We start from the raw sequence: 27907 nt of genomic DNA, 5'->3' as shown, positions 1-27907 counted from the left end.
GCCCTAGCTCATCTTCATGTCACCATGACCAAGCTTCCAACCAGAAATGATAGCTCATACCTAGCTCACCATGACCAAGCATCCAACCAGCACATGCTGAGGTCAGCATGACCAGCAACTTCAAGGGATTACAACTTGGGCTTCTCTTAATAAAATTAGGACTTTAAGCACTCGAAATTGAAGTTCAGAATGTCTTCTTTCCAGCCATATGTTATTTGGGCCAATCCAAGGTCGGATGAAGAAGTTAAGGCCGAAACAAATTGCTAACTCATTTTCCGCGCTGATAAGATCCATCCTGAGCATGGTTCTGTGTTTGCTAGGTAACGGACTCCAGATTTATCCAATGGGGCTGAAATTTGGATATGTTATAGTACACACCAATTGGAACAACTTTCATGAAGAATGTGGCCTCATTCGAGCTATGTAGGTTGCTGAAACAAGGCTTGACATATGACCTACGAAACTGGACTGGCAGGGGGCTGTAGCCAAAATGAGTTTGTCTTTAAGCTCTTCTTCCCTTTATCCAAATCAGGCTTTAACATGCATGGATTGCATCATTTCCTATCCAAAGCCATCATTGTTCCCTAAAGCTGAAAGATAAACACAAAAAGGATTAAAAGTACAAGTTTAACTCAAAAACATAACCAAATCATAAGCTAGAAGGGTACAAAATGATATACAATTATGAACCGATCACCAGCCATTCTGGGTATATGGCTTCCCGTATGAAGCCAATGGTCATGAGTTTGTCCACTTCGTTCTTCATGGCCTCATACCGTTCGGCATCATAGGATCGGCGCTTTTGCCTGATAGGTTTGAATGCTGGCGAGATGCTCAGTTTGTGGCTGATGATGTCAGGGGATATGCCTGGCATGTCGTTGTAGGACCAAGCAAAGACTTCTGAGTTCTGCCGAAGGAACTGGATGAATTCGGCACGGAGGGTGGCGTTCAGCATGGTACCTATTCTTACACACCGGTCCGGTTGGCTTTCGTCCAGCGCCACCGTTTCGAGATCTTCGGCAGGTTGCGCCACTGGAGCGGGCGTTTCCTCCCTTGGATCGTCCACCGGTTCATTGCCGTTCGGCAAGTCTGCGACCGTGAAGGTTTCTTTTTGCTTGTGCGGAGCTGCCGATTTTAACGCTGTGGCGTAGCAGTTCCGAGCGCTCAATTGATCGCCCCTAATTGCCCCCGTGCCGTAGCAGGTTGGGAATTTCATGAGTAGCATGTGGGGGGACAAATGGGCCTTTATTGCCGTCAGCGCCGTTCGTCCGACAATAACATTGTACGCCGTAGGACAGTCTACCACGAGGAACTGGTCGTAGACCATGGTCCTTCGCGGTGCTGTGCCGAAGGCGATTGGCAAGCTGACACTGCCGATTGGCTGGACTAGGTCTCTTGAAAAGCTAAGGAGAGGCGAGAGTTGCCGATTGACTTGGCTGTCATCAATTCCGAGCTCTTTGAATGCATCGGCGAAGATGACGTTTACCGAACTGCCATTATCGATCAGGATTCGTCCGACATCGAACTCGGCAATGTCGGCTCGGATGATCATAGGGTCGTTGTGTGGGTAGATGATCCCTTCCTCTTCTTCTTCGGAGAAAGTGATGGGTTCCCACCTGACCTTCGGCATCTTTGTATGCCGGCTGCTTTCAATTCCGAGGACTTGGGGGTACTGCGCCGCCCTGACATACTGCTTTATTGAACGGTTGGATGCTCCGGCAAGGGTTAGGCCTCCGTTGATCGTGCTGATCATATTGATCTGCCGATTAGCGTTCGGGACTGGCGCCTGCTGAGGCCTGGCGACGTATTGGTCCAGTTTGCCTTCCCGAATTAACCGTTCAACGATTTTTCGCAGGCTTATGCAGTCCTCGGTATTGTGGCTGTTCTGCTGGTGGTATCGGTAGAATTTCCCTGTATCCCTGCCGTCTTGCCGACTGGGCTTTCGGAATGCTGGCTTGGGGATTATCTCGTTCTCGTTCAGTAGCACTGCCTCGTAGGAGGTGTTGAGCAGGGTGAACACCTCTGTCCCTTGGTTATGTGCCGTTAGTGGGGCTCGGTAGTTGTCCCTGCCGTACCTGCTCTTGTTTTTCTTGGAATGCCCCTTTTGGGAGCTTCCGGCATCTTTACGTTTGTGGTTTTCGAGGTACCCTGCAGTTTGCGCCGCTGGTGCGAACGGCGATGCCTGTACCGTGGAGGAACGCTGTACGGGTTCGTTCTGCCGAGCCGTGGGCTCGGCCCTCGAGTTGAAGTATTCAGCCTTGGCGTGGATTGCCGCTTGCTTCATGAGTTCGTCATACGTACGCCAGTTGCTGCTGTGTACCAGATACCGGAAGTGTGAGGACCGTAGGCCACTCTTGAAGGCGCCGTTGGCTGCCCTGTCATCGGTATCCGGACATCTCGAGTACTCGTGGCTGAATCGTGCGGCATACTCGCGCAATGGTTCGTCATCTCTCTGCCGGATGGTATACAGGTCATCGGCAGAGTACAATCTGTCCGTCTGAATCATGAAGTGGTTCAGGAAGATTTGTTTCAGCCCGTCGAAGGAGTCGACCGTCCCTGGTTCCAAACGGTAGAACCAAGTCAGAGCTGCTTCTGTGAGTGAGGAAGGGAACAGAAGGCAAAGGCCTTCGTCGCTCAGCCCTCGGCACCCTACTGCCGATTGAAAAGAATGAAGGTGCGTCAGTGGATCCTCCACCCCTGTGTAGGGGGTTATGCGGAGGGGCTGCACATCCCTATCCTGCCGTGAGTGCATTATGCGCCCGGTGAAGGGTCCTAGCCGAAGCCTTCCCCAGTCTGGCTCCTGTGAACGAGTCCGATCGTCCTCCATCTTCTGTACCCTTTGAAGGAGGAGGCGGATGACTGGGTCTCTGTCCGGTATCTCCTCCGCCGTTTGATGCACCGATCGCGGCTGGGACCTGGCAGGGTTAACCTCCGAGAACTTCGTCGGGGTTGCCGAACGGTAGGAAGACGACCTGTTGGTGGAAGGAGCGTACTCGTGGTCAGACTCTGCGGTGGACTCCAGGACCGGTATCCTCCATATTGGAGACTTCCTTCCCATGTTCTTCAGTCGAGGATCGTCCAAGCGGGCGTTGATCCTGATCGGCGATTCCTGCCGTTCGGACCGTCGTTCGACTTCTCGCTCCAGCAGCCTATGTCGGCAATCGGAATAGACCTTCTTCGGTACATGGGGCTTATTTTTGGGTGCCGGGACCACCAATTGTTTAGACGGCGCAGGCGTTGCCTTTGCCACCTTCTTGCCCTTCTTCTGCCGATGAGGAGTCTGTAGGCTTTCGGACGATCGATCTGTCGGCATGTTCTGCGTTTGCTGCTGGTTCAACAGTAATTGCGTTTCTTCCACTCTGGTCGAGAGAAGATTATTGTGTTCTTGCATCCTAGCCATGTCCTGCCGAAGGGACACGACTTGGGCTAAAAGCTCCGCGTTTTCGGCAGATTGGATCACAGGGGGATTTGTTGCCGGTGTGTAGGGGGCTGGCGCAGGGCTTACCCCGCTTGGCATGCCGAACGGCATCCCCTCTCGCGGTACGAACGTAGTTTTTTAAGTGGTCCCCATATGTTCAGGATAAAGGGTCGATTTTATCGTTTCCCACAGACGGCGCCAAACTGTTGACGCCAAAAAGTGGTTCCTTGACTTAGAGGGTCAACTTAGTAATTTTATGCCTTCGGTATCCTTGATGCCTCGGTAGTCTACGCAATCTGCAATATGAGCAAACGCACGGTAAGACCTAGGGCACCGGTGTGGTACCGGCCGAAGGCTCTCCGATGCTTAAGTAAGTTCGGGAATAGAAAGTTCAACTGACAGATCAATAGGCTTGTATGCCGTAAGTTCTGATTACGTCTATTTTGGGGTAGTTGGCCTCCTTTTATAGGTTTTGGGAGGTGTGCATTTTGTTGATTATTCCGATGTGGGACTGTGGGCGTCGCTTGGGAGCGCGCCACGTGTCCCAGGAGAGGGCGTTGCCCTAATGGAGTGATCGGTAGGTAGGATGCCAAGGGCGCCTCTGACCAAGCCCAATTTCCTCCACGTGTCTTGCCCTTATTGGCTGTTTATTTTGGGTGTAAACAAGAACGTAAATGATAATACGAAGACAAAGAATAACTATAACAAAGATAAATACAATAATAATATTAGCAGCTTTGAGGAGGAGATGAAGGAGAATTGGGGTCAGACACACATGGAGAATGTCGTTACCGATTGCGGCTGCATAAGACTTTTTAGAGTTTTTAAGCCTAAGACTTGGTCTTTTGGATTACACATCGATCCAGTCTCGTTTTCTTTTATAGATATTTATAAAAATACCCAATCCTAGACATGTATTTATAAAAATACCCAAGCACTATTTAAACATAGAAACATACCCAAAATGGGTTTTGGGTATGTGTAATGATGGATTTTGGGTATGTTTATAAATGGGTTTTGAGTGTGTGTAATGATGAGTTTTGGGTATGTTTATAAAGTGTTTTGGGTGTTGGGTATTTTTATAATTTCAGCCCCCATTTTGGGTATTTTAGTGAAACTCCCTTTCTTTTATCACCACCCCTTCGAATTTAGCAACAGACTTTACTACATGCAATTATGCTACCCTTTTGAGATTTAACCCATTTCAATTAAAATTTAAAAAAATAATTTATAAATTATTTCAGGGGACTATAGTGATCTCAACTTTTTGTTTGTCCTTAATACAATATAATGTGAAATGTGAAAGTTTTTGGCTTTGTATTTTTGTATGTTGAATTTGACGGAAACCATGGCAGAATTAGGTAAGAAGAAGTCCATGGAAGAATCCGGGAGGAAGAAGGCCATGGCAGAATTCGGGAGGAAGAAGGCCATGGCGGATCTAGGAAATTTGGGTAGCCCTTGGAACTTGGCATTTAAGTTTTTTTTAATTAGAAGTCATTTAAATTTTTAGAGACTAAATAATTAAGTTAAAACTTGAGTAATTAAGAAGATGATGTGGCAAATGACATGAGTTGCCATGTCAAGTTCAGCTTAGGTAGCCTTTAGAAAAAAATCAAAAAAATATTATATGTATATTTTAATGTGATTCCACCAAAATGTAGCATAGTAACTCATTGTCCACTCAACCTATAGATCTATAATAATCTTATATCTAATTTGTTTGCTCAGTTAAGAGCATGTCAAATAATATGTATCAAAATTGGATTTGATGGTTTTTAACTTTAGTCAATGGAGCTATGAATTAGTGTGGTTTATATGATTTTTTATTTTTTTATTTTTTCATTTGCTATGGAGGGGGAGTATTATATTGGGTTGCCTCAAGATTGTCTCCTACATGAATCGAACCTGGGTGCACTTGGGGGAGGGGCAGAGTTTGGCCCACTTTTCCACTGTAGTGTCACCCCATGTACGGATTTATATGACTTAATGTATACTTTTATTTCTAGAAAAACTATAGAAACTTTAAGTTATAAAAAAAAAAATAATAATAAATCATTAGATGTTAAGCTAACAACTTTAGCTAACCCACCCGTTGAAAAATTCATGGTTCCGCCCTTGGTCAAGTTGGTGTCACAAAAGTTGGTAAACAAGTTGGTGCCTCTAGCATTATTGTTTTATGAAATGCGGGTAAATACACATTGCCTAAATGTAGAGGCTCGGAATCCTGCTCTGTAACTTTTCATGCTATGTAAAATTGGGGTCGCTCTCTAGTTCACGCAAGGAGAGACTTGACGGCTAGGGTTAGGGTTTCTCCAGTTTTTTTTACTCATTCTATATGATGTCTCTCTCAGTCTTCTCTGATTGTCTCTCTAAGCTCTTCTTGGTGTATTGGGTACGATGTTTTTTTTGCTCTTTCGTTCTTCTTGGGGTAGCTATGTCGGCTTCCTTTTTGGGTTCCCAAGGAGGCAGTCGTTGGTGAGGGGTCTCCATCTTAACGCTATGGAGGTGACCACTGCCTCTTCTACTTAAAGGGATGACAAGTATGCAGCACCAAGCGGGAATCAGAAGCGTGTGGAAACTGGTGTTAGGCATTTGATTGTTAGTGGCATGGCTTTTTTTGGTAAGCATAGTTTTTGTATCGATGATTTTGTTGACTAGGCGGAGGAGACTAGCCTTAAGGGGTCTCCAAGGTCTCCCTAATAATTCTCCTACGGAAGGTTTGTAGGCTTGGCAACCGATGAACATTTCTACTATGAAGATCTTTCTTCGGAAATTTCTTCAGGCCAAGAGGCCAATGTTGGTCTCCCTTGCTTGTCAACTGGGGTTCTAGATCAAGAAAATTCAAGGTGGCGGTTGGTGTTTGGCTGGATCTGTTATAATGCTCACAATGCGTTTTTGACACTGTACAAAGAACTATGATGCTTTCTTTAGATCATAGAAGGCTTTCTTTCACAGTATATGCATAGTGATGAGATGTGTTTCAATGGTTTTGCGGTTGGGTGATTGGCTGGATATATTCTGATACCCATATTACGTTTTTGACTCTGTATTAAGAACTATGATGCTTTCTCTAGATCATAGGAGGACTTCTTTGATAGTACCTGCCTAGTGATAAGATGTTGTTTTAAGGGTTTTGTAGTTGGGTTTTAGGTTTGTCTGTTTCATATAAGTTGTTTGACTCTTCTGTTTGGTCAATAGCATGAGTGGTACTCTTTCCTACCTTGGGGTTTTGTTTTCTCTGGGAAGGTTTTAATGAGGCCACCATTAACATGCTAGTTCTTACCATGTAATGTTCCTTTCGATTTAATGAAATACAATCTTTTCTCAACCAAAAAAAATAAATAAATAAACTCTTCATGTTATGTTGTTTTGGTGTTTTGCTTGACTCGTGTTTTGTTTCCAGATCTTTTAATGAAGTATCATTTTGACCAAAAAAGAAAAGCTAAACCCAAGCATTGTCTTAAAATTCCCAAGAGGACAATCCTTTTGGGATATTCAACCAACCACACAGTCGGCAACAACAACGAGTTTTTTCATAAATAGCCAAATTTAACCTCTATTTTCACAAATGTCAATTTTCTATAAAAACTTTCAAATATAACAAAAAAAAACTCATTTGAATAAACTTAAATGCCCCCAAAACTAAATAGGAAGGTTTGTGAGCATACAATTAGGCTTACCTGCAGTTTGAATAAATAAGGGAGATTTACTATTATACACAATATAGGAGCCCAAATTATTTATAATAAAAAACACAAAACAAAACAAAACAAAAAAATAAACCTATATGAAATGGACTTTAGAAACACACCCAAAGTTCATTTACAACACAACAAAAAGGTTTTTAACTTCTTTTAAATTATAAAACTGGCGTTGATTTCTTAAAACAATCTCAACCCCAAAACCTTATAAAAAAAAGCTCAAAACACTCAATAGGGCATCAAAGTAATTTAATAATCAAAATTAAAGTCAATAGGCCAATTGTCATTTTTTGAGTTTTTTTTGGGTTTTTTTATAGAAATTAAATGGTGTAAGGTTTAACTATATTATTAGTGCTAAAAATGGGTATATGACTAAATAGAGGCTAATTACTTCATGTGTTTAATTGATGGATTCAATTTTGTCCAACATAGACCAGCTATTTGGTTTCTAATCGATTTTTTCCATTGTGACAATGAAATGTTCCAAAGTCCTGGCGTTTGCTTGATTCAACTTCAAATTAATCCAAAAGGGACTTTTTGTGTTTGTAAAACTGATAACATAGAATACCAGAAGCCAAACAGAAAAGCTGATGCCGAACTAGTTTAGCTCTTCTTTTTTTTTTTTTTTTTTTTTGCCTCATTTTGGTATGTCTTGCCTATAGAGCGCTCACAAGTAGTTAAAAAAATTTTAGCCCGTATTTTCAAAAATGTCAATTTTAATAAGAACTTTCAAATATAGCAAAAAACTCACTTAAATAGACTCGAATAAACTCAAAACTAATACCCTCTTAGATAAAAATTTGGAATCCTTTGTAACCCACGGCGAAAACCGCTAACAGCTCTAAACTGAAAATTCACATGACACAATGTAACAAGGAAAAAAAAGAGAGCTGATTTTTTAAATCTTGTTTGTTTAGTAAAATTGAGAAAGAATATTTGCATTTTCATACGGTGGATGATTCTAATATTACATTGCATGTAACAAACAATATTATACATCTTCATGCTGCTGTACTCCATTCTAATCCTGTTCATCTCTCCACATATTATTACATGGAAATAATTCTGTAATGGTTGTTTGTTTGTTTGTTTGGTTAGTTTGACTTGTGCTTCTTCCCACCAGCAAGAATACGTTGGATCTGAAGCCCTCGGCTGAAAGCTTGGTTGAATAGCAGCCTGGTCTGGAACTCTGAGACAAATGGGAACCATGCCAGAACAGCCACTGGTGCAAAGATAACCAGCCCCATCACATACTCGTACCCTCTTGCTAGAGCTTTCACAGACCCCCACATTCCCAGGGCCTTCACCATAGGCTTGCATGCTTGTGATATCTGCTCTCATGCAAAAACACCATACTTAGTATACCCCAAAAGTTGTTTAACATGTAAAACTCTCAAGTACTGAATTGTTCTTCATTCATAATGTTTCCTATTTCCATTATGAGACCACAGCAAAAAATGATACCATACAAAAGAAAGTAGATTTCAGATAGAGAGGCATGTACCAATAGTAGTGCCCAGCCAGTAGGCAAGAAGGCCAACAAGCTAACAAAGATGTCACCAACTGTGAGACTAAGGAAACCAAAAAGCATCCCAATAGTGACAACGAACCCAATAAACAGGAACAATTTGAGAAGTCTGAACATCAGCTGGAAATCTGCACTGAACCTTTTTCTACCCAAGGACACAACCTGGAATTCAGAGGTTCACCACCCAGTAGAATAAATTTTTTGACATGTGATAATTTCACTTACAATCAGAAAGTACTTAAAGTTTGAAAACTAACCTTTAGGATGATCATGGCAGCAACAATGACCAGCCACGACAGACCATAAACCTGGAATTTTAATTCTTCGTTAGAACCAAAATAAAATTAATTAATTAATTATAGGAGTTTGAGCAAAACTTCTGCATTTGAATACTTTCCTTGAATCATCAAATTCCCAACGTAAAGACCTCCTAAGACATATTTAAGCAATATATGTAATCCCAATTCATCTACGCCTAGGAAAAGCACGCAAAACTACTCTTATTTTCTTTTCAAAGCTCTTTATCATCCTTATCACAGCATTATGATCTCCTAGTACCTAAGGACCTTCCATATTTAGCCCTGTTCTATAATCACATGATTTCCTTTTCTTTTCTTTTTTTTTTCGTCTTTATAATCACATGATTTCCTTTCTTAAAGCTTTATACATCCATTGCAGCAGTATCTGGGCCCAACTCAGTTCTTTTGACACTTATATTAGTTACAAGGAAAACATCTAGATTTCAGTTCAGAACAAAGGATATAGCATGCAGACAAGGAGTTCTGAATGGCTGGTGAGCTTGAAAGAATTTGGAATTTGTTGCATCTTAGATAGACAAAGAAGCAATCAGGAAGTTAAAAAGAAAAGTAATAATGTTTACCATGATGCTTTTATCACGCCTGGCCACATTTAGATGGTACACAATTCCATATTGGAAGAGAAAGAAGCGGAGAGCAAGAACAATCTCCCAAAACCGTCCCAAAAACCCAGTGTACTGCAGGTGCTCCTGTTCCTCATCCCACCAGGACTCCCAGCTCTTGGCTGCTGGCACACCCATACCACCATGACTACTTATCCATTTTGACCAATCATCAAAATCTTCCACAATCTTTTGCCATTCAAATCCGGAAGGGTTAAATAGGAAGGGAGCAAACAGCCATGAAACCACTAAGAACCACATGGAGAATGTGACGAAGAGATATGATAATGAACCAGTCGCTGCTGAACCATAAATCTGATAAACTATAAGAAGTACCATAAGTTCGAGGCCTTTCACAAAGTGACTCCTTGAGTACAACCTGTAGTTCTCAGCAAACTTTTCATGCCGGACAACAAAGCCACGGCCAGTTGCTCTGTATTTAGCCCCGCCGTGCAGGACTGTTCGCCCATAATAATGAACCTTTGTACCAAGAGAGAAGGTGAAGAAAACAGATGCTAGTTGCAGCTGCATAATTATCATGTCCCCTAATGCTGTTCTGAACCCTCTTTCTAGTCCAATTTCCATGATCATGGGCAAGGAAGTCAAAAGACCTAATTGGACAACAGATTGTGAAGCCATGGCTGCTTGCAGAACATTATTTCCCCTGGTGGCAGCATAATTAACAATTGTCTTCTCCATTCCACTCAATGACAAGTAAAGTCTTCCGTATAAGAAGGCATAGACCGTAAGGACAACCAACTGCATAACAAGAAAACGCTCATGTTAGTAAGAAAATGCAAATAGAACAGAAATGAAAGTGAATCCTCTGTTGTTCCATTACCCTAAGAACTGTGCTTTCCAATATTGGATAGTTTTTTATTGGAAATGTGATGGATGAGTGAGGAAGAGTGGTTTGGGAGATGTAATAAAGGATAATGTAGGACAGTATAGCATAACTTTTGGAAAAAAATTGGAGATAGTTTCCATATTTCTTTATCAAGTACAACTGAACCACACTGCCACAAACAGTGGATCTGTACAGATCAACCACCTACTATTTATGTTATGTAGCCATTGATACTGAACGCTCCACGACATGTATGCTAATTACTTGTGTTCATCAAATGGGAGAATAGACAGTGGGAATAACTCTTGACATTAAAAGACATTAGGAAAGTGGTATATTATCAATGGTAACTGTCGAGGCAAGGAGATGCCATAAAACATGTATATAATTATGGCTTCCCCACATTAGCTAACACAACAGGCTCTAATATATAGAAGCATCAAAAGTTCATGGTAATTTATTTACTACGGTTCATTAATTTGAATGAATCAACTTAAGTCCAGTTCACCAAAACTATTCTGAACATATTCAAGGATGATTTCACTGAAGAATAGAAAAATAAATAAATACAGTAATATTCTAAGACTAAAAAGAAACAAAAGGTGAAAATGAAAAAGCAAGGATTACCATTGCGCTGACGTAAAACCCTATTGTCGAAAAATAAAAGGACATCATTCGAAAGAAGTCAAAACGATGCCCTAAGCGGTAGATATCCCTGCTAAGTGTCTGCTCTCCATTACCACAAGCAACTTTAGCTTCAAAAAGAGAGATTTGGTTGAGACCAACATCTCTCCCCTTCCCAACTTGGATATATTCATGGTGAGTAACATTCCCTCGCCTTAATGTAGAGTTAAAGCCTACACAGGAAAAACTCATATCATAAAGCATGCGTGGAAGATGTGTGTATGTGTGCGCAGGCACACATTTATGCACGCGTGTGTGCATGTGTGTTGTATTTAAGAAGGTTACCAGCAAAGATGTCCTCGCTCAGATTGATGCCACGGGAAGCCTTGCTCATGCCACCACGAGTAATGTGGAAGATTCTATCAAAGACATCTGGGTGTCCATAGTGGAACCGAATCCTAAACCAATAAATAGTTTATGTATATCAGATGAATTTCATTTCACAACATCCAGAGAAATGAATATTAGTTCCCATTTCGTCCAGAACTGATGCCCAAATATTCAACATGGTCAAAGAAAAAAGAAAAGAGTGACCTGAAGATGGAAAAGAAAAGGAGACTGGAGAAAAAGGGTAACACGAGAGAGGATAGATAGTTCACTGTTTAATAACCCTACATAATATCACCGTCTGCTACTTATATCAACAGACAGAAACACAACTCCAAACTATGGCAACATTCATCTGCTAATGAAGTCTCATCTGAAATGCTTCTGGACAAAAGGTACTACTACTCTATTTTAAAAATAATTTAGATCTTTCTAAACAATTGCCCAGGATTACTTAGTTAAATAATGAAGAGAAAACTTACTTCAAAGGTCTTGCAAGAACTCTTTGACCTATGGTCACAAAGCTCATTTCTTGATTTGACATAAACCAGGCCAATGAAGAAACACTGCAGTTCACAAGTAGAAATCAAATTTATTATGAGTACAAGATATAAATGTAACAATACAATGTATAGCTGGTAATAATTAAAAGTAACAAACCTTCCAGTAAAGATATGCTCACGAACACCTAAAATTGAAGGCGGACGCACTCCATGGTCCTCATTAAATTCTTCTAGAAGGTTCCGCATTTTAAAAGCTTCTTCTAAGTAATTGTCCTACAAGAAATTGTAAAAGTTAAACATTTCAGTTGGCATGAAAGTCTAAAGAGAAACAATCATAATTTCGGACTTCAATATATTTCACCTGGTTCATGTCAATGGCCTGAAGAGCTTCTCCTCGAGTAAAAATTACAGCATGGTTCTGGTTTTCAGGTTTCCCTTCCCCAATCTTTGCCGAACCCGGCAATTTTATACGATATATTTCCTTTGGAGAATTAAGACAATAATCAGTGTTTTAGGTACAAGCAAGCAACATAGTGGTTTTGTTATGAGGTCAAAGGATTACCTGGTCATGATTGTCAACAGCTTTAACCAACACAGAATAGTACACCTTTTGGACCTTTCCACCACTCTCTCTCTCTTCAACTTCATCAATATATGCAACCCGAAGAGAGGGATTACTGTAGGAAAACAACGAATAAGAATCTTGAAGAATAATGAGCTCAGAAACACTAACTTCAAGGAATCAAATTGCAAAATATTCTGACTTATCAGGCAGAAAACATACTTGACCATCAGATTCAAGATGTCTGTTGCACGTCGATCTCCACTTCTTTTCTGATTGCCATAGTTTTGGCAGGTAGCAACATAGGTGAATTTAAGGTCAGCCACTGCTTCTAATTGAGCATAAAGGGATCTCTGGCTTTTCCTTTCTTCCTCTGATGGAACCGTGATGGCTTTGTAGCCATCTAGTATCTCTGCTTATAACTAAAAATGATCAGAAACCAACACATTTACCTCCAAAGTAACAGCTTCACTAGACTGCTTACAATGAAAAGATTGAAAAAAAAACATTGAACAGGGAACGTAATATGCACACCAAAATCCATACATGACGAGAAAAATAAACAAATGCCCCCAGAAAAGAATATGGTTTTGTGGCCATCTAGTATCTTTGCATACTTAAGTAAGGCAGAGATCTTAGGCATGATGATGGCACTAGATTTTATATACATTAAATTCTTCTTTCTTTTTTCTAGTGACTAGTTGAACATTATGGGAAAAACAGATACCGTGCTCTTAGTCTTACCTTTTTCAGAAGCCATGTCAAGAAAAGCCTGAAGCTTCAGAGCTCGTCGGTAATACATCATTCCTCTGACTGCAACAACAAAACAATTAGTACCAGAAATAAAACTTCATAGAGAAGATGATGATGGATCAAATACCTGTCCTGCAGAGAGTTTGTCCTCGTAAGGACACCCAATGACGAAGCTGCAAAATATTTTCTTCATTTTCCCATATTTCACTATCCTTTTTACAATTAAGTCGCTCCATGAAGTTATTCCATTCATCTAGAAAAGTCACAAAATGACAGTTACATCATTTACACATTGACTTCAAAGGATTCAAGCATACTAAAGATAGTTTTACTAACCTGGGAATATTTTCTGTAAGTAATATATGATTGATACACCATCTTCATTTTCCATCTCAAGGTCAGCTTTGGAATATACAGTCTCCTCACTATAGTATGGGGTCATGATGCTGTCAATGGAAACAACGTAATATAATGATTATGTGATGGAGAAGACATGTGAAAGCTAAAAAGCTTGGCCTGTTATTCAGAATATTGGCCCATCGAAAAACCTAAAAGGTTTCATGTCTTAAATGATATATATAAATAAATAAATAAAAGTTACAGTAACTTTCAATTGAATACCCAAAAAATAAACCCTCTCCCACTGATTAAAGATTAGAAGGAGAAACCAATCACAAAATCTTTCAGTCTGAAATCCTCAGTTGATTAGAAATCAATGCGAACTAAAGAAAAGAGCAAGAGCACCTTTTGAACAAGCTTTTATGGCAGGAGGCAGGGAAGGCGGATTGGATCGAGAGGTGATGCGTATGCCTCTTTATCTTTGGCCATTTTGTAATTCTTGATGTTTTTTAATGTTCCAGTATTTCAAGGGTGTACATATTCAAAGATCTACCATATCTAATGATTTAAATTCAAGTGAGCAAAATAAGAATCAAACAATTCGGTTTAAGGAAGAATTGACCTAATGGACTCAGACATGCCCTAAGCTCATATATATATATATATATATATATATATATATATATAAACTATAAACAAACCTGAATGAAAGCATTTTACGGACTCGGGGAGCACGTGGCATATCCATGAACAGTGAATTTGTAAAAAATGCAATCCTTCTACGCGCTTCAAGGTTTGTTGGTACATCAATGGCAGATTCCTTAACCGTTAACAGCAGATAGAGGCGTCTTATCTAAAATGATAATCAGCCAAAAAAAGTGTCATCTTTCATAGAATTAGCTAGCATAGGATTATTTCTGAAAAATAAATGACTTTTAAATTATTTTAAGTTGTTCTAAATATGCGTACCTGTTCTTCCCACTGTGCTGTAACTGGAGGAGGGAACACTATTGCTGGTTTTGCATCAGTGCCAGCAAAGAGTTGCCTTCCAGAGTCCTTGCTACTATGACCAACTTCAACCAACTCTCTACAAAATATTACATGAGAAAATGCAAGCACTGTTAAGATTTATAGTGGAAGCATTCAAGCATTAGGATTATCCAACTAACAAATTAAATATTTTACTCCAAAGTTAATGTTACTAAAGTTTACCAACCGGATCTCATTCACCATCATATCACGAGTGACTACCTCCAGCATATCTTGAAGCAACAACACCACTGAAGATCGCTTGGATGAATCAGCGTCTTTCTGCAACATGAAAGAAAGTCGTAAGTTTCTATTAACATAACGGCCAAGAAAAGCGCATACTTGAGATTTAATATTTCTTTCGTTTATGACTCACCAAGATCCCCACAAGCTCTACAAATTTCTTGCAGAGAGTGGGCAAAGAACCCATTCTAAAATTTACAAGAAACGTATTCTTTGAAATGTTACTTTCAATTTCCTTAACGATGATGCCAATTATCCTGTGAAATAATAACCCAATCAGAAATTTTATCAACGATCAAAGTAAGATGAATTTAAAATTGTTCTTGAATAATCTACACTGACTCAGCAAAAATAAATTGAAGGCAATTTCCTTCAAGTGGTAGTCATACATCATATTATGAGAACCCCAATTTATAGCATTCAAAAATCACGAACTGAATCTCAATTTATAGGATTTAAGATCACAAACTGAATCACTGTCAAGAGAGTCAACCGCAAAAAAGATTTTTCATCTAATAACACAAAGAATCCAGCACTAAATAACTTGCAAAAAATGACAACAAAAGTGGAACCAAAAAACATTAACTATAGAGGACACTACTGAATTAACCACAAAACTATCATCCGTGAGAGAGGGGGATGGGACCAAAGATGAATGATGGGAAGATTTTAGCAAAATCTAAAGGCTCTAATTACTGCTTGCATGAAATTATACAGGTCTGAACATCATTTATCAATGTTTGGGAATTATAGAAACTTGAAGACAAATATTTAACTAATGAAAAACAATGTAGCAGTAACAACCTTTTCTCATTTTCTCCAACTACCAGAGCATCAAGGACATGTTTGAAAGATTCATAGCATTCAATCACAGCACATTTCATATATTCATCCGCACATATCCGCTTCCAGAGATCGGAGTCCTTGGATTTAAATTGTACTGCCATATCTAATGCTACTGGGATCTGTAAAGGTAGACAAAGTCAACAACAAAACCTAGCAACTAAAACAAAGGTTTCAAAGGGATTGTCCTTACTTTGCTAGCAAGCAAGAAGGGTGGCCACTGAATTATCTTCAGGCTGGGATCTGATGAATAAGGAACCAGCAGCAAATCCATTTCCCTGAAGTAAAAGAAACCCAATTTAGTTTTACCTCATGATGAATAAGAGGCTGAAGAAATGAACAATATAACTATGTTGGGGAGCATTTCCTGTCGCAAATGATATCTTCCTCACGAAAGCTACATATCACTTCATTCCACAACTGAGCAAACTTTGCAGCTTCACTTCTCCTGCTTGCTGTAATCTACAGGCATGAAATCACCAATGCTAACTATCAATTTGCTCATTTCAGGGTGTGCTAATTATAAACTGCTTAAAGGTTCTATTCAAATATGAAAGTTGTAAAAACATTAATCAACCTCCACAAAACGCTTTGAGAAAGAGAATCCCCTTTTGGCTGACTTATCCGAAGGCACTAGATATGTGTTGAATGCACCGGGCAGAGACTGGAACCGTGATCTTAGCATACCTAGGGTTCGAATCTGTAAAAGGCAAAAAATGTATGAATACCAATCAGAGACAAATTAAAGATGAGGCATATAAAGACTACTTTTCAATTAGAATACACCATGATGATAGTCATGTTCTTGATAGCAAATACGTATGAACAAAGCCTTCAATAACATAGACTACATGATTGGCTTAAACAACAGAAATATACGCAGATAAGTATGCTATTTATTTGGCTTAGGATATGATCCATCTTAATTGCTCTCAAACAAGTCTGACAAATTGATATGGGAACAACACCAATATTGAAAATTTGTAACCAAAAAAAATTTCTTAATGAGATTTTAAAATCTTAGATTCAATTCTCAAAGCCAGAAATCCAAATACAGAAGTATGCAAGAATGGGACCCAATTTATCTACTTTTTTTCTTTTGAAAATTTAAAAAAAAAGCTAGAAAAATTGGCCAATATATCGTGTTCAGTAATAAAGAATGACAAAGAGCAGAAGTCAGACAGTTCTATCTCAACAGATGTCAGACAGTTTTTATCTTCCCAGATGTATAATTTCATGAATGCACAATATGACACAAGGTAACAAATAATTTCAGAAGAGGGAAAAATAGTGTGTGAGAGAGAGAGAGAGAGAGAGAGAGAGAGCAGAAGGATCACCTCTCCCAGGCGATCAAATGCTCCAACAACACCACCATATACAGTCTGAAAGATAGCATACCATATTTGAGTGTCCAACAAATAAACCTGCATTGAATTTGTGAAATAGTATGAGATGGTTTATTGAAGAAATGTAACAAAATTACATCCTGACAAACTCAGAAAACTAGCAAGATTATTCAAACATGGGGAAGATATACATAACACAGACCAAGATTACTGGTGCCCAGAGTGACACAACCGCTCCATAGTTGTTTTGAGCTGCATCAATAAAATATTAGCATAAAAGTGCAAGAAGAAAATCATGCAGAGACTGAAGCAATTGAAAATGATTACCGTTAGGGAAAAATTCATGCCATTCATACTCTATGCGACGAATGTTCATAATATCTCTCGTTGGCTTCACCAGAGGTTTTATCTGCGGAAAAGACAGACAGCAAATTAAGAATGCAATTATTGATCATTAAAATTCATTAAGAAAAATCTAAAAAATCATAAAAATTTTAAATAACATCTCACCTGGATAAGATAGCTTGCTGTAAACTTGCAACCAAAAAGCAGCACCCAAAAAATGGTATACCTGAAAATTGCATAGGAAATCAGAACACAAATCTCAAACAATCAACCCAAAAGAAAAACGGAAAGTACATATAGTTGGGATGAAATTCGGTGCATGTTCCTCATCAAACTCACTTTATAAGGGAAAATTGACTTTCATGCATTCCCCGCCCAACATAGATTCTTGGCTGCAGAAAAATAAAGATTAATCAATACCATTTTTTACAGTTTAGTTGGGAAACGATTAATTTTTTTATGCAAAAGGAACATAAGGATTTAGTTTGGATTCAAAATATATAAAAAAACAAAGAAATTTCTCTGACTTTTATACAAGAGTTTTTTCACATGGAAAAAAAAAATCGCATCAAAAGGTGCTTTGAAAATAATATCAAGTAAATTCTTTAAGTACACTGAGTAACTAATGTCAACAGTAAGGGAAGCTAATTTAATGAATCCAAATAGATTACACCAAGTAAGTAAACTGTGCCAATACATTTGAGTTAAAAGATAAATATGTGAATCCTTTACCAGGAAAAACTTATTATGAACTCCAAGCTCTTGGTTTCATAATAGGATTTAATCATATGCAAACTATGACGAGAAAAAAGGATTTTGGATACCGCACAGTATTTTCGTCTCATGCATTTGTATGGTCTAGCCATTCGCCAGCATCAATCACAAGATTATACCATAACAGACTGTCATCCACTAAGTCAACCCCAAGTAAAATATAGCAGAAATCGTGCAAGAAAATTCAGGAAAGAAAATATCAAGTTAACAGAAATACCTGTGACCACCATAATAGGAACCTAATGATGTGCCAGTCTGAGTTTTCAATCCAACGCCGGAGCAGCGGGAACAGGAACAAAACTGCTGCGAGTAAATTTGGCAGCAAATATACTGCAACAGCCATGATATACAAAGGAGGAACACCATCTATTTTTTTAAGGAATGAAAGTACATCTATAATTTGTTTAGGGGCATCCTTGAAGGAATGCACATAAAACAAAGGAAGAATGACTGCCCATGCAAGACTAACAATTATCTTGAGAATATTTCTCAGCACATCAATGAACCTCCACCTATGATATCCCGGGAAGTTCAAAACAATATCCAAAATACCTACATCAAAATGAAAAGTAGATGTGAACAAATTGATGTAAACCTTACTTGAGTACAAATTTCCATTTCCATATGAACTTGAAGAAAAACAAGCTTAAGAGAATGCACATGGAACAGCGGAAGAATGAGTGAACTCAAAAGAAGGTAGGCAAGGAAGTACAAAGGAACAGCCATCAGCAACATCCAATGTGGACAATGCTTTCTACAACACAATGGATAGAAAACTATTCAGCTTAGGACAATTCTTTAGATACTAGTCTATAACTAGTAATCAACAAGATTAAAATTTCAATTCACTTCCTTTTTTCCCCTCCTTTTCTATGAGGCTAAAATACACCTAGTCTCCTTCCCATGTTTTGCATCTCAAATATTCTCTCTCTCAATGGACAAGTTCATATTTCTTTCAAAACACTTTTTTCTATATGAAACAAAAATTCATTAAAATGCGAGAAAAACTACAAGACAATGGACCATTGGAGCTAAGAACTAGAGAACTCTTAAACAGCAGGAGATAGTTGCCCTTCATAGGGCTCACTAACTTCAATTGCCTCTATGGGAGGCTCGCTTCAGACCAACAACCTTAAAAACAACAGAGAACCAGCAAAGAAGCAAAAGACACGAAAAATAGCTGCATTCCAATTTGTAAAAATTCCAAAGAAATAAGTATCCCTGAATAGCTTTATCCAGACAGTGCAGGAAAAAATGGTGCAGACTCTCGATTCCATCTTTGTACATCACAGACCATTGAGGAAGGAGACAAAGAGAAGGTCTTGTCCCCTGAACTACATCACAGACTCATGGGGTCTTCTCCCATGAGCAATAATCCAAGCTAGCAACCGAACCTCTAGAGGTATTTCAACCTCCAAATTGCATATGATGAGATGAAAGGAGAAAGAGAAGGGCTATCCATCAAATAGGGAATACAAGAAAGGCCCCTGATGACTCCATATGTCATACAGGCAATCATAGTGAACAGGGAGGACTCCCCTGTTTGACCTCAAAACGTATAGTGAACCATATTACCTAACGCACAACACTTCTTTGACCTCGAAACTTCTGGTTATGAATATTTATGAGGAGTTTCCCAGAAAACAAAGTGTTTAGAGACCAGGTGAGCGGAATCCCCTTTCGATATGGACAAAATTCAAAAAGATTTAACTGGAAACATGTCTACACTCAATTCTGTACGTAACAATATTTTTGTAAGAGCTAAACTATTATATCAATCAGCCAGAAAACTAGAGAATGCAAGAACATAAAACCCTTCTAGTATCATCCAAAAATTTAAACGAATTTTGATCTTTACATCTTCATTTATAGTTAATGAAAGGCTATTTTTCATAACATTCTTTTTCTTTTTGTGCCCAAAATCATACAAAGAATAACGCTTCACAAAGTATGGTGAAACTTCTCAGAAATTAATTATTGCCTTGGGCACATAATAGCTCTTGTAGTGTACGGACATAGATACAATCTACTTACCAATTAGAAGTACTATTTGTAAAGTAAGACTTATTTGAGAATTCAAGTTTCAAGTAAGAATGCCATACTTTGAAGGACTCGAAGAAATGCCGCTGTGATGAAAATACTTGATAGGTCTCTTAGGACATCCTTTTGAAAAATATCCAATGGTGAAATCTCCTTAAAAGCAATAATGAACATAGCCTGTTTTCCAGTTCCAAATTATATATTATTGAAACAGGCAGTCATAGTTAACAGGGGACAAATGGTGTCCCATTTAGAATTTCTACTCTGTTGTAAATACCTGTAGAGCCAGTATATAAAAGGTCCAAAATCGATCAAAACTTCGAAAAATGTGCCAAAATGTCCGAGTTTCAATAAAATAAGATTTTCCTGTGCTTTCAGATTTTCTTCTAGAGCCCTTTCTTCCCTGGAACGAGATTTCTGTTATGCAAGAACCAGAAAACTAACAAAAGAAAAGTAGCGGCAATGGCTCGGAATATAAGAGTACCTGTGCCAAGTCACGCGTTGATTTAAAAAAATCACCATCATCACGCATGGGCCAACCAAGAGAGAAGCAATCAGATGACCTGAAAATATGTAAAGTTAAATCAGAATCATCTTAATTATTTCAACAGAAATAAGAGGCCCTAAATAAATAAATAACATCCCAGTCTTTTACACAAACCAGAAATATTCATTAAGATCGTCATAGTTGCACCAAACTGTGTGAGGAGCTTTTCCATTGTCACTCTTCTTGGCTTCCTGGAAAATCATTAAAAACACCGTCATGTGTATAGCATGAAGGCCCGAAACTTGATAACAGCCACATGCTTATGAGGCAACATACCTTCTCAATTACACGATATAGGGGGGTTATAACTTTCCGCAAAAAAGCCTCATCATCCCCTCCATAAGAAGGCTTTATATTTTCCCCAGTAACGATGCTTACATTTCCAGCCAATAGGCCATGGAGTTCATATGCCATCTGAATGTATAGTAGGAGTCATTGTGTAAAATATCAACACATAATTTCCATAAGAAGTCCAGAAATAGATTAACCAACAAGGAATCCCACAAATATTACATTATGAAAAATATAGCATAGACATTCTGGCATAAAACGGACATTCCCTGCTTCACCCCAGATGAGAAGATACAAACCCATGTATAGTATCTTCCTCTGCTGTATTTCTTGTTGACCTTGGGGTAGCCTACATTGAACAAGATTTTGTTCATTTCAGGAATACATAATGCAAAACAAACATAAGATCCAAAAAGTAAAGCATAAAGCAAAAATAAAAAATTAACACACACCAATTAAAATTGATGCAGATACTGTCATACCTTAAACTATGTTTTCGTCCCAAAAATTTACACCACGTTTTGTAGTTCTTAAAAAGTTTTCCCATAACTGCATCAACAGCTCGATCATCAAGCTGCATAAAATAGATGAGCTTAATTAAAGGCCAGGAAGAGTTGAAAGGCATGCGAAGGGAAAATGTTTCGTAAAAAGGGAGTGCTCTGAACACAGTAGAGAAAAGGATTTCGACATTCAAGTTAGCGAGAGGATTTGGAGAAAGGAATTCAAATGATCACAAGGAAAGATTATACAATACCACAGGCAACGGCATGAGCACAAAAAATTCTGTCATGCATCTACATATTTGATGCGGTTACTATCAACATATTAGATAAATTATAAAAGTAAAACTGCTGCATTGAAAGTTTAAATTGAGATAACCAGACATGCCTTGTTAAGAGGTTCAGGTTTGGGATGAAGCCTTATATGAGTATTCGCAAGTAGCAAAATCAAATGCTCCCTCTGGTTCCTGACATTGTCTTTCTGTAACCACCAATATAGACCACTGTGTTAATCATTATTTCACAGTCAAAGATTGAATCTTAACCAATAAAATAGCTCATTGTTATACATGCCTGGAATCCAAACATGGCCCTTAGCCAATCAAGGAGATCCAGATCACCAGCTTTCTGCCTGCTCTCGAATGCACTAGGCCAGTTCAAACCACGAGTGTTCCAAAGTGCACCCACTGCAGCCTTAACCTTTAACAAGTAAAAAAGAAACAAATTTCAATATAATCCAGACCAGGCACTGATAAGAATATAAGATGTCAAAGTATATCACCAATAAAAGAACGAAATACCTCTTCAAGCTGCATGACAGACTGTGTAGCACCAGCAGAATCCAAAGGAAGAATGTTATATGGAGCGTAAATTTCTGTCTTTTCTTGGACATCTCTAGCAGCCGCAATAATCTGCTCACAGCATTGAAATATTTTTGCAAATTAAATTATGGCCAAAGATGATATATGCAGTGAATGCCTAATTCAGGTACAGGACATATATATGTAATTGAAATTCTGATCTATAATAGAACAGCTAAATAAAATAATAAATGGAACTAACCTCGGGAGCAACTTCCTCCACTTTCTCAGTCTTGTTAACAGCACAAAGCACTTCAAAAAGCACTCCTGCTGTCTGGTAGGCTTTGCCCAGTTGGGCTCTGTTCAGAATTTGGAATAAAAGTCCCAATTCAGTACACAATTAATACAAGGTACTATGAAAACACTATTATTTCAAAATTTAACAGAAAAAGAAAAAGAATCATAGTAATACTAATAATAATAATAATGAGGGAGAGGAAATGCAGAAGGATACCTATCTGCCTGCTCCCCCTGGTCGAGAGATCGAACATATTGCTCATAATACTGCTGATAGAAGCTTTCAATTTCTCTGGCATCTGTCTTCTTAACCCTAGAAGCAAGACTGGACGCATTGTCCTGACTCAAACAAATTTTACATCAGCTTCAATGCCAAATATAATACAACAGGTTAGACAAATTTCAGAGCTTCATTTTCTATTGGGAACTGAGAATGACAAGGCACTGATCAAAGCAAAGAAGAGAGTGTTATTCAACGTGGAACCAGCAGAAACCCAGTGAAAAACTCCTCTGCCCTCTCATTAAAATCCAATTTACCACCCCATTTGAACTCATCCCTTGGCAATCGTCACCCACAGAATGGAGAAATAAGAAAATCCAGTAATGGAACTTGTAAACAAGTTCAAATGCATACGAGTTACGAAAGAATTAGTGAAATTTGAAGAAACGTGGTATATGAACAGCTACCAATTTCTCTTTTCTGGTTCGGGATGATGACTGGGTAACAGGTTAGGGTAAATTTGGGGAAGACAAGACTCAGGAAGGTAAAATCTTCGGACCCAGTTAATTTCATAATTAACCACCTGGCTAATTAATTAATTAATGATAGGAGTTTTAAAATTGGGGGGCCTGTCTCAAAAAGAAAAACAAAAAAAAAGGGACGGCGGGCCCAAGCCATAGCCAATAGCTATTAAATCAAACAGCGTCCAAGCATTGTCGCATGAACTTGATCACATTAGATTACGACTCTCCTTCATCACCTTTCTTTTTTTTTTTTGGTCGAATCCTTCATCACCTTTCAATTTCAATATATACGGTATATTTCTCTGCTCGTGCATCGAAACATCTTCCCGCCACAGGTGATAAATCAATAATTAAAAATTAATGAATGATCCAATAATTTCAAAATGAAAAATGAGATTTGTATTAATTTTATTATATAAAAAAACCATAAAAAATAAGAGAAATTAGGCGTAGGGGCTTACCCTCTCAAGTCGTTGGAGCAGCAAGGTCTTGAACTGCCTGACACCACGGCCGCTGGAGCTGGGATCCAATCGGTGTGCCTTCTCAAAAGCATAGAACCGACCTTAACATTTTCAAAAACACATTGCATTCATGATTCATTCAAACGGACCGTTATTAAGAATTTATTATTTAATTATCAACTCAAAATTTTGAGAAAATCAATTAATTAAGAAATTAATTATTGAATGTTATTAATGGATTTGTAGACGAGAGAGACGTACAGAGATAGGCGACGCGAGGGCGCTCTCTGTCGATCTCGTTGGCGACGCGGAGAATAGGAGCGATGGAGGCGAGGGCGGATGGGACGACCTCATTGTCGAAGACCTCCGTAGAGAAGGTGGTGGTGGCGGCGCTCCTGGACGGCCTTCTCGTCAGCCCCTGCGGGCCTGACGGATCCAAGTTGGACATCAATCAATTAATCTCTTAAGCCTCTGTTTCTCTCTCTTCTGATCTTCTCTCTCTACTGGTTTTGTTTGAGTTTTGGAAGACGACGACGACGTATAGTGCGCTTCACTCGGCTATTGCCCTAGCTAGCCATGTAGCCACCTCCCTACACCAAACCAACGCATTCCAAGAAGGAAACAATTAACTGCAATGCAGAGCTCTGTTTGGTTTCCGAGAAAATAACGGAAGAAAAATTGAATTTTCCTTGCTAGCTTTGGTTGCTTAAAAACGAAATGAAGAAATAGGAGAAAAGGAGGAGAAGGAAGAAGAAGAAGCTGAGCAATGAAAAACAAACTCTATATTTCTTTGTAGCAAACAGGGAGGCGAGCAGTGTGTGGTTTGCGTACGAACAGTTCACAGATACGGAGCGAGAGAGAGAGAGAGGCCAGCTGGGGTAGGAAAAAAGGGTGACCGTACGGTTCAGTTAGGAGAATAACACGTGGCGGAACACGAGAGGACATGGAGTGGTGTGGCTATATTTTTTCTTTTCTTTATTTTAATTTGTTATTATATAAATATACGTATAAAAAATTGATCATTAGAAATTTGAATTAATTCAAACAGAGAAATTACAAAGAAAGGGGATGGACGGGCACCGTTTTCGGAGGGTTTTGGATGGTTAAAATCTTTCCAACTTTTTTTTTTCTTTTTCTTTTTTTGGGTAATTTGTGATTTTTTGGTTATTTATTATTAATTGAACGCTTCAGCTTCTCCATCCAGCCCTGATTGGATCTCCGTTTTTTTTTCCTTGCTACACAAACAAACTTTCACTCAATCTCCAGCTGTAGCCAATTTTTAATGTACCCAAATTAGCACTGCCCTTGCATTGTTGCAACCTAAACTTGGCATTTGCATACCTAAATCCCAAGTCTAGCTAATTATTGTGTGCTTGTCACTATTAATTTGTTACTTCTTTACACTATGTTTACATAATTTCCTTAATTCACTTAAAACCAATTATCAATGCCTACAAACCCACGTACATCCACCTAACCAATTTTTGACTCGGAGAGGGTTCAATTTATCTTTCCATAGCGGCAGAGCTATAAAATTTTATCAACGGTTAAGACATTCACAACATGAGTTCGGCCAGTTGACTAGTTAAGATAAGTTTATAATTTTTTATCAGAAAATTTGTTTCAAAGTAACAAATTGTTATCGTTTAAATAAAAATAGAAGTAAAAAAATAAAATAAAAACCACTCTCAAGTGAGGGGGGGATTGAGAATGACACAGACAAAGAGAGAATTATTATGAAAAGGGGGAAGGTTTGATAAAGGAGCCTTTTAGCTCTTATGCTGAAGACAGAGCAAGTAGTAGAGAGAAATATGGTGGATGGTAAGGCGGCTTGGGTGATGTTTGGTTGGTTTGGGCTAGCAGGCAGGCATAGGAGTGGAGACGGGAGTTGCCTGTCTAGTATTCTTTTTTCTCAATCTTAAGGCATACATCTAGTTTCGGATTTCATTTTTAAAAAACAGTCTCGATCTCTTGGACTACAGGGGTCCAAGAGATTTGTGGTCACTCACCGTTGGATGTAAATTCAACGGTTCACTCACTCTTGCACTCCTTTTAAAAAACTTTTTTGAACCATTGGATTAATATCCAACAGTGAGTGACCACAATCTCTTGGACCCTTGTGGTCTGTTAAGCTCATAATTTCATACATATACATGTCCTATTTACTTACTTCTTTTGCTTAGTTTCTTAGATTTCTAAGTTATTTGCCTCCCTTTGTGTGTTTTGTAGGCAAATAGAGCAAGAGAGCATAATTCATGCAATTCAAGCATGTTAAGGCCTAATTTGGATGAATGGATGAAGAGCTTAAAAGACAAACTCATTTTGGCTACAGCCCCCTGCCAGTCCAGTTCCGTAGGTCATATTGCAAGCTTTGTTTCAGCAACCTACACAGCTCGGATGAGGCAGCATTCTTCATGAAAGTTGTTCCAATGGGTGCGTACTATAACATATCCAAAATTCAGCCCCATTGGATAAATATGGAGTCTGTTACCTAGCAAACACAGAGCCATGCTCAAGATGGATTTTATCAGCGCGCAAAATGAGTTAGCAATTTGTTTTGGCCTTAACTTCCTCCTCCGACCTTGGATTGGCCCAAATGATATATGGCTGGAAAGAAGACATTCTGAACTTCACGTTTGAGTGCTTAAAGTCTTAATTTGCTTAAGGGAAGCCCAATTCGTAAGCCCTTGAAGTTGCTGGTCATGCTGACCTCAGGATGAGCTATTGTTTCTGGTTGGAAGCTTGGTCATGGTGAGCTAGGCATGAGCTATTGAGCTGGTTGGAAGCTTGGTCATTGTGACATGAAGATGAGCTAGGGCTGCTGGTGGGATTTATTGGTGAAGTGCATCAACCAATTCAAATTTTCTAATACAAGTGCATCAACCATTTTAGATTTTATAAAACAAGTGTTGTATGCATTAGCCATATTGAATTCAGATTTTTCACTTCCTTAGGCCTATAAATAGGGAGGTTCTCTAAGCTTGTAAACACACCCCAAGGGGGGGAGCTCTCAAACACTTCTCTAGAGCTCCCTTCCCTTCTCCCCCTCAAATTCTCTTAGTTTCTCTTTTTAGTTTTCAATTGTTGTAATGAAATCTTTTGTGCTGAAATTTTCCTTAAGTTTTTCTTAGTTCCACTTTACTTTTCATTATGTAAATTCTTTTCTTTAGTTTCAAGTTGAATTAGTTTCCAAGTTTCAATTATGGTTTTTGTTCTTATTCATTATGCTTATAAGTTAATATGCTAGTTTGAATGATTGATCACCATTTAGGCTTGCATGTTAGCTATCTTGGTTTGAATTAAGAGTATACACCATGCTTTAATTCGAATTGAACTATGAATAGGAAGAGTATGTATGGACATTCGACAACAGGGATTAGATACATACTTGGTTGTTTAAAATGTTCTTCTATGCTTAATGGGTTCCTAATGCTTAATTTTAGGTTAGACAACAAATGATCAAATTAGGGAATTAGGAACACAAGGTTATGACCACACACCGTGGCTTAATCATACTTTAGCTAGAATCAATCCATTAATCTAATTGAACTTGGGAACTTATTTGCTTGAGTTATTTCCTTTTTTCTTGTTGTATTTATTTCCTTTCTTTTTCATTTCTGTTTTGTGTAGGGAAAATGAATTGAATCATTCAATTACCAATCCTCGTGGGATCGACCTCGCACTTACATACGCTATACTACCGAACGGCTCGTGCACTTGCGAGTATCACAAGTTGAGGATGCAACTGAATCCATTTTGGTGCAGCTGTATCTACGCAACATGGTCCAAGAGATCAGGACTGTTTAAAAAAAACTGAAAACATGAAACTTATTCAGTAACTAAATTTTATTATAAAAAAAAAAACTTAAAATTGAAAAAAGTTTAAAAGTGTTTTGGTAATTGGTTTTATTTTTCAGTTTTAGTTTTATGTGAAACTTGAAAATAGAATTTTTTTTTGGGAGTCAAATTATGAATTTGAGGTCATAGAATAAAAGTTCATGTTACAAAGAGTTCATAATGTATGGGTGGTGATTTAAAATTGGAGAATGAGAAAGGAGGGCAAAAA

General features: G+C 38.6%; 1 protein-coding gene and 1 non-coding gene across 2 annotated transcripts; both read right to left on the bottom strand.

Annotated features, from left to right (window-relative positions):
- Nucleotides 1-8168: 8168 nt before the first annotated feature.
- LOC110756516 (callose synthase 5) lies at nucleotides 8169-24566 on the bottom strand. Its single transcript, XM_088251901.1, is given in 42 exon segments — nucleotides 8169-8450; nucleotides 8624-8809; nucleotides 8905-8955; nucleotides 9528-10325; nucleotides 11041-11270; nucleotides 11383-11495; nucleotides 11907-11990; nucleotides 12085-12200; nucleotides 12289-12408; nucleotides 12490-12604; nucleotides 12712-12901; nucleotides 13234-13302; nucleotides 13370-13495; nucleotides 13579-13688; nucleotides 14283-14434; nucleotides 14551-14668; nucleotides 14798-14892; nucleotides 14987-15110; nucleotides 15658-15818; nucleotides 15890-16059; nucleotides 16062-16158; nucleotides 16274-16396; nucleotides 17034-17120; nucleotides 17245-17294; nucleotides 17370-17451; nucleotides 17553-17613; nucleotides 17727-17779; nucleotides 18379-18713; nucleotides 20264-20378; nucleotides 20479-20604; nucleotides 20686-20764; nucleotides 20863-20939; nucleotides 21025-21162; nucleotides 21262-21388; nucleotides 21522-21613; nucleotides 21928-22016; nucleotides 22109-22238; nucleotides 22340-22450; nucleotides 22602-22698; nucleotides 22854-22975; nucleotides 23842-23942; nucleotides 24103-24566. Coding segments are annotated over 42 exon segments (5889 nt in total). The 5' UTR covers nucleotides 24290-24566.
- Nucleotides 13225-13305, bottom strand: LOC148294792 (small nucleolar RNA J33). Its single transcript, XR_015835590.1, has one exon. It is a non-coding gene; the product is annotated as a small nucleolar RNA J33 (small nucleolar RNA).
- Nucleotides 24567-27907: the final 3341 nt, after the last annotated feature.

Source organism: Prunus avium, chromosome 4 (assembly GCF_965620075.1).
Source record: "Prunus avium chromosome 4, drPruAviu1.hap1.1, whole genome shotgun sequence".
Lineage (NCBI taxonomy): Eukaryota > Viridiplantae > Streptophyta > Magnoliopsida > Rosales > Rosaceae > Prunus > Prunus avium.
The sequence above is the reverse complement of the archived record's forward strand: the minus strand, read 5'-3'. Positions and strand labels throughout refer to the sequence as shown.